This window comes from Prorops nasuta, unplaced genomic scaffold, assembly GCF_024137725.1.
Source record: "Prorops nasuta isolate Cenicafe-Biocafe unplaced genomic scaffold, Cenicafe_Pnas_1.2 PNAS00005, whole genome shotgun sequence".
NCBI lineage: Eukaryota > Metazoa > Arthropoda > Insecta > Hymenoptera > Bethylidae > Prorops > Prorops nasuta.
Genome location: NW_027116802.1, coordinates 7,839,063 through 7,857,399, shown reverse-complemented (window position 1 = coordinate 7,857,399; position 18,337 = coordinate 7,839,063). Strand labels below are relative to the sequence as shown.

Sequence of the window (18,337 nt, the reverse complement as noted above, 5' to 3'; positions counted from 1 at the left end):
CAGCTCAGTCTCGGCTCACTTACGAGAGTACTCACAGACACTCACAGTCTGTTGCAAGGTAAGGAAAAGCGCCAAGAAAGGTGCACGATTGACCAAGGTCAAAGAGAGAGTCCAGAGTCTCCCAGTTCTACCACTTGTCATCTAGCATCACGTATCGTCAGCATGCTGAACTAGACCTTTACAATATTCCTGTATTATTCATTCTTCATTCTTCGTCTGCATGGTCATATGCTGCAGGTTCACGAGATCAGTTCTTATTATTAAAATGTAAGGAAAAATGTTGTGAAAGGTCCATGATTTACCAAGGTCAAAGAGAATCTATACAGAGGGCGGAATCCATGGACGAGCTTAAGCTCATGTTTAAGGCTGAAAATTCTATGGTTTATGGTATATATCTTGCAGATTTCAAGGTAAGCTTAAGCTTAAATTTCAACTGGATTGCAGCCAGGATCTGCCAACTATAATACCTTTCATTAAGCTTCACGATCTGCACAAGTATAACTTTACGAGAGGATGCCTCTATACCGTATTCTATACATATCTAATAATCCACTCTTCGTTTTTCATTTGGTCATCTGTAGATGCTTGAGAGATCTGTTACGACGTTATTATATAAGAGAATCCTTGAGGAAAGTGCGTGTTTACCAATGTCAACAAGAGCTTACAAAGTCTCCCAATTGTATTTGTCATCAAGCATCAAGCCTTATCAATCTGCTGCAGCACGTACCATGAAGAACAACGATTGTTTCACAGATAGACATCCCTATAGCATTTGTTTGACTATCTTATTCTACCAGATCTTCTATTTCATTACAATTACCTCAGTACATTTAATCATTAATAATAAAGAAATTTAGAAATAACAATTAATAATCTCGTTAAATGATAAAAAAGATTTTATAAAATAGTATTGGTAAAAAAGTTGGAGGAGGAATGTATTTATCTGGAAATCACATTCGCTGTTACCCATTGTAAATTCCCTCTACATAATATATGTCCTTCCTTTTCCATCCAATCACATCACACTCACGAGATAAGTTGCAGCCACTCGCGATGTAAAGAAAATCGCCAAGAAAGTTGCACGATTAACCAAGGTCAAAGAGAGAGAGTCAAGAGTCTCAAAATTATATGATTTGTCATGTAGCACCAAGTATAATCAGCATGTTGCAACATTACCTCTATAGTATTATACATCTACGTTCTCCACGCTTTATTGTTCATGTGCTTATATATAGCTCACTTATCAGACCAAACACACAACTATCACAGTTGTCTAGGAAAAACGTTGAAAAAGATGAACGCTTGACCAAGGTCAAAGAGAGAGTCAAGAGTCTCCCAGTTGTTCTGTTGGTCGTCTAGCATCAAACCTCATTTGAATGCTGCACAAGTACCTCCGCCTAGTGATTTACATTACCTATTCTTCCTTGTCCATTTAATGACATTCATTGGATAAGTTCATCTGTCGTTGGCTTGCCAAGTTTTGCAATTTTGTTTTCACTTGTAATGATAGCATTGGAAGAATATTCTTCATTACGGAAATATGCAGTAGCAGGTATTCTTGTCCACGCTCTTACCTACATATTTATAAATGTTGGACGCTTTCATGCAGTTGAACGGTGAAAATTGCCGTGATACGAAATTCGCGACGAGAATCCTCGCTCAACTTCAACTGCTACACGTAAATCAGACAAGAAGGAAATCAACGATGAATCTTCGGAATACAAAATCGTCCGAAAGCGACGAGAAAGTCGCATTGAGAATTTAATAGTCCTCGCTTGCACCACGTTTTCCACGACAATGCCAAATCACCACGTATATAGGTATTGGTGTATTTGATAAAAATTTCTCTATTTACATGATGTATTTGGGGAGAGTAGCACATCGCTGTAATCTTCGCTAGAAGAGGAAGGGAAAGAAAATGTACATGTTTATTTTACTTTTTTTCGCCATTACCATTTTATTGCAAGTATACGTGTATCTTTCTACACTATTGCATATTGAAAGAAATCTTTTTCAATAGAATTACAAGCTTTGTCACGCGAAGGTACCAAACACTCAGGAAAGGTGCGATTGACCTTATATGCAAATTCCCTTTTATAATCCAATTCTATAACAGTAAAGATACAGCTAGATGGTGTTTTGAGCCATCTTGATACGTAGATGATATAGGCATATATATTATAAAGTTTTCTTCAAGCATTGCATCCAAACAATAATCCTATTATTTTATAATTTACAGCAGCTAAGAAAAGCCATTTGTTTCTTTTTTTAAAGAATTCCTGTATCATATTAGAACAGTGCTTTAAAATTGCATCACATTCCTATTTTGAGCAAAAATAGACATTGTATGTAAAATATTCAGAATAATTGATTAGTGTAAGCACAAACCAATATTTTACGAAAACAAAAACTCATAAATCTCTTCTACTAACTTTACAAACGAAAATTTCGTCGTATGATTTGTGAACTACACAAGATAAAATATATAAATTTCAATTTTTGGGATCAAATAGATCCGACTGTATACACAAATTTTTAATTGTATGTAAATTCGCCCATATATAGTTGTGCCTTGGTAAAGTAAAATGCGCAAACACTACGCATACAGGCTAACGATTCACATGCAGTAGAAGGAGTCCTAGCTCCTCTATACCGCAGGATACTGTAAAGTTAGATTTACACATAGTGACGCAGCACGACGCGACGCGTCAAAAATCATTACTTTATTCCTATAAATGAATATGAATATTATATTTTATTATACCGATATACACTGCAGTAATAAAACGACAATTTTTGACGTGTCACGTCGCGATGCGTCACTACAGGTATAAATCTAACTTTAAGGAGCTAGATTAGTTAGTACTCAATGAATTGCATCAATTATAGTGTTATATTATCAACAGGAGAAGATCACAGGACTATTTTACCAAGAGAAAGTCTCAAGTTAAGGAATTTTTAATTCTTAACACTTTTTAATACTTGAGTGAAACAAGACACGTTATAGCAATATTTTTTCTTAGGATTATGTAGAACCTGCCACCAAGTGAAGTAGATACATTTTACATACACCATAACATGCGCTTATTATAAGGGTGGGATCGAGAAGAAAACGTAGAAATGTATATATGTATGTCTGACGTATGATATGACATAATTTATATTTGAGTACATTCATGCTTTACATTACCACACCTTACAGTTTACGACTATTCTCTGTCTTGAAATACGTCACTTCTCATATAGTCTCTATGTTTTCTTCCCTGCCCAAATACATACACCATTTAATAATAATTTTACAGCCCTTAGTTAATATGCCTTTTGACAAAAATATTTCGAATAAAAGCTCTTTGACTGAAAAAAGGAAAATGGCGACTCCAATATATAGTCAACTTTAAAAAGTCAATTGAGGGAGTGGGAGGTGGGTCGCCTCACATTTTTTAAATTAAATGTACACTATACTATATCCATATTATTATAACGCATCTTGAAAACTTTTCAAATGACCACATTAATTACAATCTGACCCCGTAGGCAATATTTGTTCACTCATTACATACACTAGTTACTTCATAATTACAGTATCTCATAAAACCCTAACTGGAATGATAGATTACCCAAGTAGTAACATTCTCTATTACGACCTCATAATTTTTGTTCGTCATGACATCGTTACGACTAATTTTGCACCGGGAGTAACACAATGTTTGGAAAACTAAGTTACGATAGTATTAACTTTGAAAAATAAAAAAAAGCTTGCAGTTGCATTGCAGTTTAACCCTTTGAACCAAACGACTCTTATTTGTCGGATTGTTTGTGGAAAACGTATTTTACAGGAGTTACTCGAAGTTGAAGTTTAAAATCGGGTAGCCTATATATCGTAACCTCGTCCTGTCTGTTGAACGAAAAAAAATCAAGTACCTGTTGCAATAGCATTCAAGTCAGTGAAATCTTTTGGCCAATGCAAGTCCGAAACCTTGAAGTGTCTTATGTTAGCTAATAATACGCGAGTGAAAGGAGCGGTGTGTGTGTGTATACTTACGGGGGATTGTATCGCCCGTGTAAGCATTTTCACTTTATTAACGCGTTTCGGTGACACCGCTTGAATTTTTTTATCCCTCTTCCTCGCTATTTTCGTAACTCTATCCCTTGAAAAATAGAAAACCAAAATTTGCTACGCCAATCGATATTATGCTGTGGATCCTCCTCATTGCCTTAGCGATAGTGCTAGTGTTAAGGATTATAATCGATCGTTGGAATTTTTGGGATTTTCCACCAGGTTGGTAAATATTCTTTAGTGTGATCAAGAAAAATATTCTTGATGAAAGATAACATAGAGTTGTTTATCAGGACCTGTGGGACTGCCTATCATTGGAAATGTATTAGATGTAAAACGATTGGTTGATAAGACTAAATTTCATTATTTGGCATGGGAACACTTGGCAAAGGATTATGGGCCAGTAGTGGGACTTCGATTAGGACTAGCCGAACCATTGATTTTAGTATCGGGTAGAAAAGCTGTTCTAGAAATGCTGTCACGTCAAGAGTTTGATGGCAGACCTCTCGGATTTATGTTTCGGTTTAGAACCGGTGGAATTCGCAGGGGTGTCATCTTTACGGATGGTCAAGCTTGGACTGATCACAGAAGGTAAAACACATATTTTTCCTCATTTTCCAAATTACATTCAAAAACTATCTTTCATAATATTGCTTAACAGTTTTTGGCAAAAACATTTTATTCTAATAAGAAATATAATCTGCAATATTACTAGTGATTTCTAGTTATTTAATAAGTTGTCTAATAAACTAACGTTTACTGTTTGAATTAATAAATTCGTTTATTAATGCATCAAATAATTGACTGAGGCAATTAATTATATAATTAATGCTTTACAATGTAGATATATTTATATACTTTTATTAAAAAAATTCATTGAATACATAAGAAATAATAATTTTATTGTTACTACTAACACATTTAAGGGATAATCCATATAAAATCACCGAGCCCACGGACTCCATCAATTTTACTTTTCTTAATATTTTGTTTCTTTGTAGGATTTTTTCAAAGAAATACTAGTTTGTTAATTTTTAAAGCTTGTCATTAATGCTTCAAAATGTTATTAATTCTTTTAATTGAAAGATTTTAAAATTCTCCAATTTTTAAAATACGTAAATGCTCTTTTTTTTAAATGAAGAAATTTCAACAACCAGAACAGTATATTTTATGATTTGAATTGAAGTTTCTTATAAAAAAAAAAAACGAGTATTAATTTGTTATTTTTTTATTTTTGTCGAATCGAGGTAAAAATATGTCTTTATAAATAATATTCAATTTACAATTATATGAAAACACCTCCAAAACTATATTAATTTAATAAAATATTTTTAATTCTACCACGATTATGGAATAATGTTCGGGTCTCTGATTTTCCTTCCGTTGAGATATAAAATCATATGTAAGATATATGTTTTAAAAAGATTCTAACATGCAACAAATTTAATATTCCTTATAGTTATATACTATAGAGAAATAGATGTCTTCTTATATCTATACTCTGGTTCATTTTAATTAGCAATCCTAATAAATATTATATAATCAATTCAGTGAATGCTTTAATCATGGTAATTATATTTTTTGCCCCTTTCGATTCAGATTCGCTCTGAAAACTCTGAAAAATTTTGGCTATGGAAAATTAACAATGGAAGACATAATTATTCGAAATGCTGTGGCTCTAACAAAAATCATCGATGAAAGATCTAAGGAAGGACCCATTGATAATATGCGCCGTATTACTTCCGTTGCGGTACTTAATAATTTATGGACTTTTGTCACTGGATTCAGGTTTGATCGGATACTTATATTTTTACATTTTAACCTATCAATCATTATACCTGTATTTATTATTCAACTCTCCTCTTGCCTCGTTCGTTTCGTATAACTAACGATAAATAGCTATGATCTTGATCAGAAAAATGAAAAGCTAATGGACGTAATAGATATAATGGATGAAATTGTCAAAGACTCTGATATCTGCGGTGGATTATTAAATTTTTTCCCTTTCCTGAGACACTTTATTCCGGGACCTGTAGGATTCAAAAGACATTGTCAACGTTTGGAGCGCTTAAGACAGTTTTTTGCGGTGAGTGTAATATAATATTTTAAAAATTCATGAGAACGAGTAAAGCGGTGACTTAATGTAGGACGAAGTGGCTGAGCATCGAGAAACCCGAGAAAAGGAAGAATCGAGAGATCTGATCGACGAATACCTTTCAATAATGGAAAAGCAAAACTTGCAAGATTCAACGAGGTTTGATGGTAAGTGATACAGGGACTCAATTGAGTGGTTTCCAAAACAACATGAGTACCAATTTTACAGTTGTAGAAACTGGTAAATATTGATTATACTTTAAGATTTTAATTTTTATATGTGTAAATGCATGACTTTTGATTTGTTTAGATAAAAATATACCACATACATTTTTTAAGAATTATTAAATATCATGTCAATTTTTGCTTTGATGGGAGCTATAAATCAATGATATATAAAAGTAATCTAAATGGAGGAACATATGGAAATTTTAAAGGTCACCTTAAGTTTTTAAATTGTTCTTCCTATTTTTTCCTTTCATCCAATCTTTCACTCGATCTTTCGATTTCAAAGTAACATAGGTCAGCGACTATCTGCGTTACTGTAAGCGTAATAGCGATCACGCACACTTCTTCTGTTAAACCCAGCCCTACATGCATTTCCAAATCGAAATATCTAATGAACGGCTACACGAAATGTTAAATTTATTTGTTTTTAGGACAGCTCTTGTCAAAGACTACAAGAATATACAATCAAAATTTTGCGAGAAGAAATAAAAAAAAACAGGTGACCTTCAAACTTGTCCCTTCACCTGGAACATTTTTAATATAATCGCTTTATAGTATTCTAGAAACAAAAATCAACGTTTCTTTCGAAATTTCAAGATTTATTACTGTTTTTATTTATGCAGGGTGGATACCTTTGAAAATTTCACCTAGTGTGTACACATTTTCGTGCTTTATATTACAAATTGATTAAGTATTTTTGTTTTGAATATATTAATAGTTTTTACGAATAAGTAAAAAACAGGTGATTTTTAAATTACTCGGTTCAATTATGCAACAAATTTTACAAATTATAACCATTTCTCAGAGGAGCAGCTGATTGCACTGGTCAAGGATTTTTTCTCCGCTGGCTTAGAGACTACGAATAATACCATTGGTTTTATTCTTGCATATATAACGGTAAATCAGGAAGTGCAGCAGAAAATACATTCTGAGATTGACACTGTTATCGGAAAAGATATTCTTCCATCGATCAGTCACAAGAGCAGGTCATTTACTTGAAATTTATTTTGTGTTAGTTTTATAGATTATATATTACACACTTTGCAGGATGCATTATTTGAATGCTACAATCGCAGAAGTATCAAGATTATCCACTGTTGGACCAACGTCCATACCTCATCGTGCAATCATCGACACGTCGTTCTTAGGATTTAAAATCAAAAAGAATTATACAATGCTCGCAAATTTGACAAGCGTCCACATGGATGAACAATATTGGGGTGATCCAGCCAATTTTCGACCCGAACGTTTTATTAATGCTGAAGGATGCTACTTTGACGATCCTTGGTTAATTCAATTTGGCATAGGTATGAGTGAAGACAGAATGAAATCAGGTGTTGTCTCACACATTTTGCTTACTGTGACTTAATTCACAATAGCATAGCACATAAGCTGTATGTGTGTGAAAGCTACATTACACAGGGTATCCCACAAACGATGGCCATGCTAATACTATCGGATAGGGGACAAAAATTTAAGTAAAAAAGTTGTAAAAACTTTTTTGCTAGCACCCTTAGTTAAAAAGGTATTTGCAATTAAAGATTATCGATTACAGTAGCTCCTTTCTTAAAGAGAAAGATTGTTTTGGTCGCATTATAAGGCCAAAAATGCTAAGATTCTGTGAATTAAAATACTAAGAAAAATACAAAGCCAAACATCCATTTAAGCCCATGAAGTGGTTGAAGGCCGATCGGCAGTTTCGAGTACGAGCACCATAAAAACAATCAAAACATAAACATACCAGCTTGTGAATTGGTATGTTTATGTTTTGATTGTTTTTATGGTGCTCGTACTCGAAACTGCCGATCGGCCTTCAACCACTTCATGGGCTTAAATGGATGTTTGGCTTTGTATTTTTCTTAGTATTTTAATTCACAGAATCTTAGCATTTTTGGCCTTATAATGCGACCAAAACAATCTTCCTCTTTAAGAAAGGCTACTGTCATCGGTAATCTTTAATTGCAAATAATTTTTTAACCAAGGGTGCTAGGAAAAAAATGTTTACAACTTTTTTACTTAGATTTTTGTCCCCTATCCGATTGTATTGGCATGGCAATCGTTCGTGAGACACCCAATTTTGCGCGTTCACCGTCAGATATTCCTGCTTCGATGATATGGAGGTGTCAGCAGAAATAATAAAATACTTTCTTCGTCTATTCTGTTTTCAGGAAGAAGACGCTGCTTGGGCGAAAATTTGGCTAGAAATAGCCTATTTCTTTTCTTGACTTGTCTTTTACAAAAATTTAATTTTCAACTTACCCCAAATGCTAATCCATCCTTGGTGGGATTCAATGGCTTTACTATTTCACCTCCTCAACTAAATATGATTGTGACAAAACGGTTCTAATCTGTAATAAATCAAACTCTTTTATTAATGATTAACAAATCGTTCTTTTTAAACTCTAAATCAGATCATATTTATTTACAGATTTACAGCTGAGACAACAAAAGTACATAAAAATTGCGTACAGCCTATAACGTCGAACGCTTGGGGTGTGTATCAAAAACTGTATCAACTATGAACGTTTCGTCGTTATCATTTTATTTTGAAAATATTATCTGTATCTTTAATAAATGTAACAAATCTGCATTACTGTATTCAATTAATCGCCAACAATATTTTCCCTTATTTTTCATTAATTCGTTTTTCACGCCAAGATCTCAGCTAGGTAATTTTTGCTTGTTAATATCATTTATTAATGGAAGACCAAGCAGTCGAGAGTTTTTTTTTTAATAATAATGCATAAAGAGATTCGGAATGTCCATTGCAACGCATATGGAAAGTACAATATGTTGTGTACTATTTGTTCATTTTAACTGTATTTCCTTCATGTTGAGCATCCTTTGTATAAGTGGGAAAAGCAGAAATCCAGAAAATAGAGCAAAAATGAACAAAAGCGTATGTTTATCGATTTTACCATAATATTAAAATATAATAATACTATGAAATAAATTATTTACTTAAAAAATCAATACGTGATTTGGCTCTATTATTTAAAAACAATTAATATTGCAACTCGAGTATGATATGAACTGTAATGCTTAACTTAGTAATATAAGTATATTTACAATAAACTCTGTACTAAAGGAGAGAAAACAACGCTTGTATAGAAATTTAAAAACATTCATAATTTTAAAAAAAGGATATAAATATCATCTTTGAACGCGCATGGTTGATTGAATTTTATAATTATCGATTTAAGTTTCTGAAGCTAGACAAATGTATTCCAACGTAAATAGTGTCAGAATGTTTTACCTAGTCGCTTAAGTTAAAACAATTGGAAGATCATATCGCAAGGAAAAAAGTCAAATCTATCAGTCCCGCACTAACGGATATTGAGTAGCCATGTTACTTTGCTTACTGTTCTATTGGGAAGGCAAGTTGATGCGTTACAAACAGTACGAACCAGTTTTAACAGCTTTTTCGTATGTGTAAATCGTTTACAAGTAATATTGCTTATTCTGTTCTATTACAAACAAATTAACAAAAAGCAAGAAGTTTTCACAGGGACATTGTCGGAGCTCTGCTAAAAGATCATTCACAGCCCTACAAACAATTTTAATTTCTTCTCAACGACATTCACCGCTTGTCTAAAAAAATATTCTGTACAAAAAGAGTACGTGAATTAGTAGAGAGACTAAAAAGCTTTAATTATATATACCATGCCGATCATGGGTTTAATATACGTGTCACGGGTCTGTAGCACAGGCCGAACAATTATAATACCGCAAGAATGTATATACATGTAAAAAACGATATATTGATATAAATAAAATCTTGTACGTAGTAAATCAGCGGTCTTTACGACAATCAAGGCCTGTTTAACTTCATAACACATATTCCGCAAAATAATCATTGGCTATAACCTTGGCTATGGCCAAGCAAATATAATTTGTGACTAGAAGACTGATTTCACGTTGATTTTCAGGATGAGAGAGCTAGCCCTAGACGAGCTAAGACCATTTCTTTTCGAAGTCTGGTTATCTCCCAATAAACGTCATGGACTGCAACAGAAAAATAAAATTTTATTTTCCTTAACTGCAAGTTTTAGTTTGGATTTGCAAATAAAATATTACCTGAACTTTTAACAAGACCGCGTTCAACATATCGCAAATAATTCAAAAAATCGCAGACTGCAATTATCTAAAAAACGAAATAAAGTTAAAAGACATTAGTTTGCAAGGACAATTTTTTTAATTAATAGTAAAATAATGTATTTTGTGGGTTAAGAGCTTACCCTATTCCGGCATATTTGGGAAATGCAATACCACTGATTTTCTTGGTCACTTAATCTCATTCGATAATGACATTGTCGCGGCGCTTCCAGGAGAGCACATTTTCTGCGGAAAAATGTGCAAAGCATAAGAAAATCGGAAGTGAAAACTTAAAAAAAATAGTATCACGTAAGAAAAGTTTTATTAATTAGGTCTTACTTTGGAAATGATAATTTAGCTTTGTCACTAATAGCTTCAATAAAGATGATTCCATCAAGGACAGCTTGTCTAACTTTGGATCCTAATTCCTTATTGGGAAAATCCAAACAAAGATCAATGTCCTCGCTAAAAACCCGCGCAACGAAGGGTTCGCTTTTATTTACACAAGGATTAGCTTTCCATCGTAGAAATTCTGTATGCAATCTTGGGTCAACTTCTAGGCCAAAGTCTTTCAAAAAGAACTCTTTGTCCTTTTCCTTGTCAAATTGATCCTTTTTCCAATTAACATCTAAAGACTCTTTATCACAGGGCAAAGAAGATCTTTGCTCTTTCAGTGGTGAATCTGGCGGTGAATTTTCTCGGCCATATTTCAAGTTGAAATGAGACGGAGACCTAAGCAGAATTTGAAAAATCGACTTATTGAATTCTACAAAATTAAACGAACGATATTACGTTGACTTCTTTTCGTACCTTCGATGTTTCTTAGAAAAAAGTCCTTGTTGCGTTTCTTCAACATTTAGTCCAGCACCATTCCCACGAGCTTTAGTGTCTATCTGCGGATGAAGGTGAGGGTTTGGCTGAGCTGGAGTCGACGTTAGTACCAAAGTTTTTAAGGCCGTTACTTCTGCTGCCAAGACTTCACACTTCATACGACTTTCCTCCAATAGGCGTTCCGCATTAGCCTGCCTTACATTAGCTTCTCTAACCATATTGTGTGCTTCCTGTTAATAAAATAACTCATAGAAACTATTTGAAAAGCTCCCTTAAGCGAAATAAAATATTCAAAGCGTATTTGATATACTTGAAAAAGGCTGGCGGTAAGCTCTTCCAGTTCTGCTTCAACATCCTGTCTGATTCTAGAAAGTCTTGCGACTTCCTCGTCCTTTGATTTTAATTCATCGCGAGCTCTGCTTAGCTCTTCCTGTAATTTGGCAATCGCATGCTCTTTCACTTCAGCAACGCCTTTTTCCCACTGTAAACTCGTCACTGATAAATCTTCTTCATCCACATTCGTTATTACAGCGATCTCATTGCTTTCACTTTCACCATTTCCTAGTTCCTCTTTCTTTCCCGGTTGCATCGCAGCTCTTCTTCTTTCCTCTACGACCTCCGATTGTTTCAGCTCTTCATTTTTGATATTGTTGTCCGTCGATAAGTTTAATGGTTTGCTATCACCATTTGTTAAATTTTCTTTGCATCGATGCTGTGAAAAGACTCCATGAAGTTTCTCGTTATACTTGATGAATGGAGCCGGTTGGCTTGATCTGAAGCAATTAGAAACAAAAGGATTAATATTATTTTTATATTTCCAGCAAAACAGAAATTATATATTGTCGTAAATGCGAGAACAGCTTACAAATCGCAAGATAATTTTGCATCGTCTTCATCGAATAAACTAGTGGGTTCTTCCACCTGGTCCTTGGTGGAATAACCAAACAGATCAGTAGCAGCACGGGCCAGGTCGGATTTAAGAATTGGATGAGCGGAATGAAGGCTTGATTGTCCTATATTACAATCAGCCTCGTCAGTATAAGCTTCATCCTCATCCGTTGTATATTCTTCGTCGCCGGTAGTCCCAGTACTTCCGGTTCGACGATGCTTCGTTGTCAATGGCCGATACGCGTATTCGCATGATCCAGAAACCGATTCATTCGAGTCCATCGATTCTGGCTCTCTCTGTTGCTGCTCCTGCTCTTGCTCCCGTTCCTGCGATGCTTTCATCTTCCTGCACAAGAAGCAATAATTAATTGTAATAAATTGATTGTTGGAATTCTAACAGCTACTGAATTAAGTCCACGCTGAATTCCACTGGTAATTCACTTTGATAGAGCTTAATAGGAAAAGTAGGTCTTTTATTCCTCTATACTTTAAAGTCTTATTCTCAGGGCCAAGAAACACAAGCTACCGATTGTTCCAGCTTCATGAATAGTTTTTATACATTTAGATCTTCCTACCGATATGCAAATGAGCCATTTAATACGTAGAAGGTATATAATTCTATGAAAATAATATTTAATGATAGTTTTGTGAAATATTGATTTTTCTGATTTTGTTATGCAGAAACAGTCATTATTGTGATTTGGTCACTCTGAAACAAGAAAATATACAAAGTATCTTGTACAATTTCTATACCTAAGATCTTCGAATTTGTTCGAGTTTGGAAAAATGCTGAAAAAAGTGAGTTTTAACTAGAAGAGAGACTTAATTTTATCATGGTTTCGAAGTTATTTCTGAATCCATCTAACGCTCGGAACCATATCTTCAAAAAAATTTAAATAGCAAGAAAGTTGAGTGACACGTCATTTTGAAGCTGTTTTCCTTGTTTATGCAACCATGTAAAGGTAGATCCAGACTGGAGCATTTGTGCGAACACGAACGCCATTCGCACACTAATTTCGTTATATATAATCAATACAAATAAACTGGTGGTAACATGAGGTTTTTTTTCGCAAACGTTTAAATGGTTTGCCTGAAGTAAAAAATCGATATTAAATTTCAAATTATTTTCAACAAGTTGATGTAACCAGGTTTATAAAATATGAAGATTTTTGTAGCATCTCGGACATAGTGTATTATTTCACTTTATAAAAATAAAGTAATAATTGTAGTCTGCTGCAAGTACAAGCACCTGCACCAGAATTTTCGTTCTATTTAGAAATCTGGATGAGTCCAAATTACTATATGTGTACATATATAGACAATTTTTCTTGTATCGATAATAATATTGCAGATGAACAGAACTAATGGGACATTCTGTACACGTATATGTCAGATATACAGAGACTAGCACTGTTTCTACCTGAGGTATATACTGCTGAATGATTTTAGGAGAGTTTGGATAGTACAGCAGAGGGAGAAAACTTTAGCTAATTCTTCAGATACCATCGGTGCCATTTACTGTATACTAACTACAAATGCAAACCTTAGAAATACCCCACAGTTTCCTAGAATTTCTGCTGCATATACGAACATTTTTTTATTATTTAAAAATTATTATTATTTTCATTATTCATTATAATTGATCAAATAAACTGGAGCACAATTATCATGAAGCAAGAGAATTCACCATGATAGAATAGGATAGTTGAGATAATGATGAGAATATCCGTCTGGGAAGATTCGCTATTCCCTATTATTTTATGGACTGAGAATAACTTATCATGTGAACATTTTTGTATTTATAGTTTAGAAAAAATCTTGTCAAATGAAAATTACATGACACATAGAAGACTATAACACGGTGATAATAATTTATATGCAGAAGAGAAGCAGACGCTCTCTCTGAAGAATTCAGGGTTTTCATTGATTTTTTAGATGGAGGCCCCTATTTTATATTACAAATTCGTACAGATGCTTTCAAGACCTTTTCAAAGCTAATAATAATGTAAATAGTATTCTATATGAATAAGTTACTCATGCAGAGTAATTTAGACAACCTGTAGTTCCAAAATGTCTTGCAAACTAAAAGTTCATTGATATAAAAATTTCTAACCTATAGAGGGTCGGTATTTTTCCATGCAAATTTAATCATTTTGTCAAGCAAAAGTAATACATATACGTAACCTATATGATTAATGCAAACTACAAGCTGGTTATTGGCCATATATGATCAGTCTTGTCCTTTAAAGGTTAATATTTTAAAGGAAACTTTTCAATGTTTTCAATACTATTTCAATGTATTTTTAAAGGGGAGGTTATAGTCGAGGGGCGTTAAATCTGGAATTCTTTTTATAGTATAAGATAAGCATTTTCGTTAATAGATTCCAACGTATTTGATTCTTTTGGTAATGGAAAGTATATTCTAATTTTATTTATAAAAATAATGACCACACCAAGCCTCGTCAAATAAAGTCATATGGTACTTTTAGTTTAATAAATTTTACAATTTCTGTATTTAAGATAAACTAATAAGGCTGCAGTACACCCCGCACAAAGTATTACATTATTTTGTTTAGTAGAACTTGGATTCGCTATTTGGAATTTTTTATAAATAAAATAGAAATATATTAAATCATATTTTCAAAGTGTTTATGTAAGAAATAATTCCCGGATTTAACACATTTTATTTGTCTCTCTCGACGGTAAGCTGACCTTAACCCAAGTATTTCCGAGATACACTTTTTAAATTTGTCCATAGATATGTATCTTGCTAGAGAGCAATATGCGCGGTCGCTCACATACAAAAGATTTCAAATTCAAATATCTCGTAAACGATCTGATTAAATGGTACATTAATATAGTTTTAGAAAGCTCACAACATCAGCTAAAAGAATATATATTTTTTACGTTTTATCTCGAAATATGTAATTATTCTAAAAACTGAGTTCCGTAACAAAAATTACTTTAGACAAAACTTGTTTGGATCAAAAGGGATACATAAAATGGTGTCTTTGGTTTAACCTTGAGAGGCGTACTGGAGGAAATATGAAGGACACCTTGAAGTTTGTAAATTGCAGACCCTATTTTTTATTGTGTTTTCTTGTAGTTCAATCTTGTTCATCTAAGGATCTCACACTATTATCGTGTTATAACAAAAACTCCACTTTAGGATACTATACACTCCTTGACTTTAATAAAACTTCTTCCATATACAGATATTTTTTTTAACATCCTTAGTTTTCGAAATATTCGATGGCCACAACTAATATATAAAAAACCCTGTATTATGTGTATAGTTGTCAAGCATCCTACTTCTGTAAAACGCACACATACAATTTTATAGGCATATAGCTCATAAACGCTTAGGTTAAATAATAAATTAACACAATGTCTTATAGAGAGCTCTCGAAAGTAACTATAAAAAATACAACCAAAAATAGGAGCTCCATTTTTAAAAACCATGATAACCTTGTTATCTCTGAAGCGTCTCTATCTAGAAAAAGAAGATTATTGCTAGATGATACGTAGTTGCAGTGCTAATTTCATAATTTTCCTAAATAACTTTAAAATCTTCAAAGCATTTTTAAATGAACATAAATTATTATTACCATAAAACAACTCATCGCGTGTCATATAAGTTTCACTGCACAAAATTTTATTATAAATAACAAGATATTCAGATAACAATAGTTATGGAAACATCCTGCAAATTACAGAATAGCAGAAGCACAAAGCGGTTTTTCTTCAAACACAATTTGAGTTGTTATTAAAAAATGAAATCATGTTTTGCGAAGAGAAAACTTTTATTTGAAATCGCAGATAACAGTGAATTGAGAACAAGCGTGGGATAATAGCTGTTATCCCGTGTTTGTATTTTATAGCGTGCGTATTTTTGTACGGTTTCATCATCTCTCGGTTATTGTCAGCTGCGGCACCTCAAAATTTCCCCACATAAACAGTCTGATACTGTTTGAAGTCAATAAAACACATCGTGTCACAGACATCTTCACTCTTTTATTTTATTTATACTTTATTATTATTATCTTATGCCATATCTATAGGATCCACCAGATAAAACACTCCGAATTATGGATACAAAGTTTTGTTTAACTTCGTGACCATAAAATGTATCAATTTTTTGCATAAGACCTTTTTAAAGCATTTCAGCTTCCAGTTGCAGTCAGAAAGATTTTATAGATAAAAATTGATACTTTTTCTGATTACAAAGAGAAACAGAATTTTTGTGTTCATGTTGTAGATGAATTTATCTGGCGACCCCTGTATACGCATGTACCATATGTATAGATTAAAGCAACGTAGGGTATAAAGTTTTGTTATACTGACTGGCTACTACAAGAATCGTGCGAGTGAACCGTATATGCTACATACACGACATACTCTCACGTTTTTAACCGTACCGTACCGTACCATGCCTTGTCATGGTTAAGAGCCGACAACGACGCAATGCCGACCCCCTACTTAAGCGGGAACAACCAAGTGTCGAAATTTCCATTGTAACAATAACGAAGAAAAACTTGGCATATCAAAATCTTACAATCTTATAGCACCTCATTGAATATGATACAACATAATATACATAATTACAATACTTTTCTTAGTCTTCATGTTTGTACAATCTTTGTTTGTCTGGTGTTTTACTTTTTTTCTTCCTGTTTAGAAAGGCTTACATAAATGCATATGTGCACAGCCAACAGCATTCGACGAGCAACGACCGAATTGAAACACACACGCGCACACACTGCTATTCGCTGGTATTCACGACATTCTCGTAGCTCGCATCAGCTTAGGAGGAACAAGTGGAGCGAGCCATCCCCTCCCCTCCCAACCACCTCGCTCTCCCTCTCCTACTCCCTCTTTGTGAGATTGACTCGGAATTCGAAACTCTTCACCTCTACTATAGTATGCATAACGGTACAACCTGGACCTAACAGAAGCGTATACCGTCTGCAATATTAATTGTCTCGTGCTTTTGATAAACATTTTCACTTCTTTGCTTCTATTCGTTAAATATCTCAGTTTTTCGATATTTCGATGAAAGAGATTCAACAAAATAGATTATGTTTACACGAGAATGGTTTTCTATTTGTACCCATTATATTGACCGTGTACTAGTATTTACTATCCTATATTCGCTTGACGAATTCGGTGAAAGTATGTTTCTATATTGTGTAAGTATAAAATATTGGCACATTCAGTTTTACCTATATTTCTAGAAGGTATGCAATATTATAGACGGTTTTTAGACATTTTCCTTTAATATGTCTATGTCTGAAGAGTATTAGTGGTTGTGCTTAATCCCCAATGCTGTACAGTGAATCTTTTTGAATACAAGCGAAATGTTGAAGTAAAGTATTTGGCACAGTTTACACTGTTATAAATAACTTAATGTTTAATCATTCCTTGAAATAACTACAGTATCAGAAAATGGAAATAATAAAATGCATTTCAACAGTTTTCCTATTTTTACATTGATTTTAGAAACAGTATAATAAAAAACTGAACTTTTTATCCAGTTTATAAAAGGTTCCAGTAAAATATAGCGAACATATGAAGGGCCAATTAAATAAATTATCAATACAAATAACACATCTAAGGGGAAACTGAAGAATGGTAGAAGATAACTATAGATAATACATTCTGAAAGAATATAAATAATAATACAATTTATGTTAATAATTTCAAATGAATGAATAGTGTAGCATATACATAGTACATATCTACTCTATACATATAGCTTCGTTGGAAAGTGCGGTAACCTCCATGACATGTGGGAAATCCTTGACGAGCATTAATTTACCGCCGAGTTAAATGGCTGGGAAAAAGAGGAGGGGAAGAGAGAGGAAAGGAAAAGAGAAAGATCACAGATACGTTAAAATTTCACTTCACTAGCTTGGTCAGTTAGGGGTGTTTTATGCGTGTATGCATACATAGGATTATATACTTAAACATATTTTGACGCATAAAACAAGCGAGGATAAGCTGTATTGTTTAGAAAAATACACATAAACAAGTTTAATTAGCTTTTCATAGGCTCGCATCTACAATAATTATTGTCTTATGTAAAAACCACGCAGTCAAAGCATGATTTGCAATAGGTGCTTTCTAGGACTAGAGGGAATGATT

The 18,337-nt window shown here is 33.5% G+C and overlaps 2 protein-coding genes across 8 annotated transcripts in view; one reads left to right on the top strand and one right to left on the bottom strand.

Moving 5' to 3' along the window:
- The first annotated feature begins 338 nt into the window (after positions 1-338).
- On the top strand, positions 339-8,935 carry LOC136773689 (methyl farnesoate epoxidase-like). Its single transcript, XM_066727541.1, has 9 exons — positions 339-358; positions 4,340-4,648; positions 5,657-5,845; positions 5,957-6,143; positions 6,205-6,319; positions 7,185-7,365; positions 7,427-7,686; positions 8,548-8,729; positions 8,808-8,935. Exons 1-8 carry the CDS (start codon positions 339-341, stop codon positions 8,724-8,726), a joined length of 1,440 nt encoding a protein of 479 aa, XP_066583638.1. The 3' UTR covers positions 8,727-8,729; positions 8,808-8,935.
- Positions 8,786-18,337, bottom strand: part of LOC136773688 (guanine nucleotide exchange factor for Rab-3A-like) — a 10,353-nt gene continuing 801 nt past the window's right edge. For 2 of the 7 annotated variants that reach the window (XM_066727534.1, XM_066727539.1), the window contains exons 2-8: positions 12,171-12,539; positions 11,616-12,078; positions 11,285-11,535; positions 10,814-11,206; positions 10,618-10,720; positions 10,457-10,523; positions 8,786-10,384 (exon numbers count right to left, since the gene is read on the bottom strand). In XM_066727534.1, coding sequence (XP_066583631.1) covers positions 10,305-10,384; positions 10,457-10,523; positions 10,618-10,720; positions 10,814-11,206; positions 11,285-11,535; positions 11,616-12,078; positions 12,171-12,539 — 1,726 coding nt within the window. In that variant the 3' untranslated portion in view covers positions 8,786-10,304. Of the gene's footprint in view, positions 10,385-10,456; positions 10,524-10,617; positions 10,721-10,813; positions 11,207-11,284; positions 11,536-11,615; positions 12,079-12,170; positions 12,540-16,798; positions 17,021-17,927; positions 18,069-18,337 lie in introns of those variants that run through there. The other 5 variants (XM_066727533.1, XM_066727536.1, XM_066727538.1 and 2 more) reach the window with 5 other exon arrangements.

Coding starts and splice junctions, on each gene's coding strand:
- LOC136773689 (XM_066727541.1), top strand. CDS start 339: ATGGACGAGCTTAAGCTCAT. Junction 5,846..5,956: donor ACTTTTGTCACTGGATTCAG/GTTTGATCGGAT, acceptor AACGATAAATAG/CTATGATCTTGATCAGAAAA. Junction 6,144..6,204: donor GCTTAAGACAGTTTTTTGCG/GTGAGTGTAATA, acceptor GACTTAATGTAG/GACGAAGTGGCTGAGCATCG.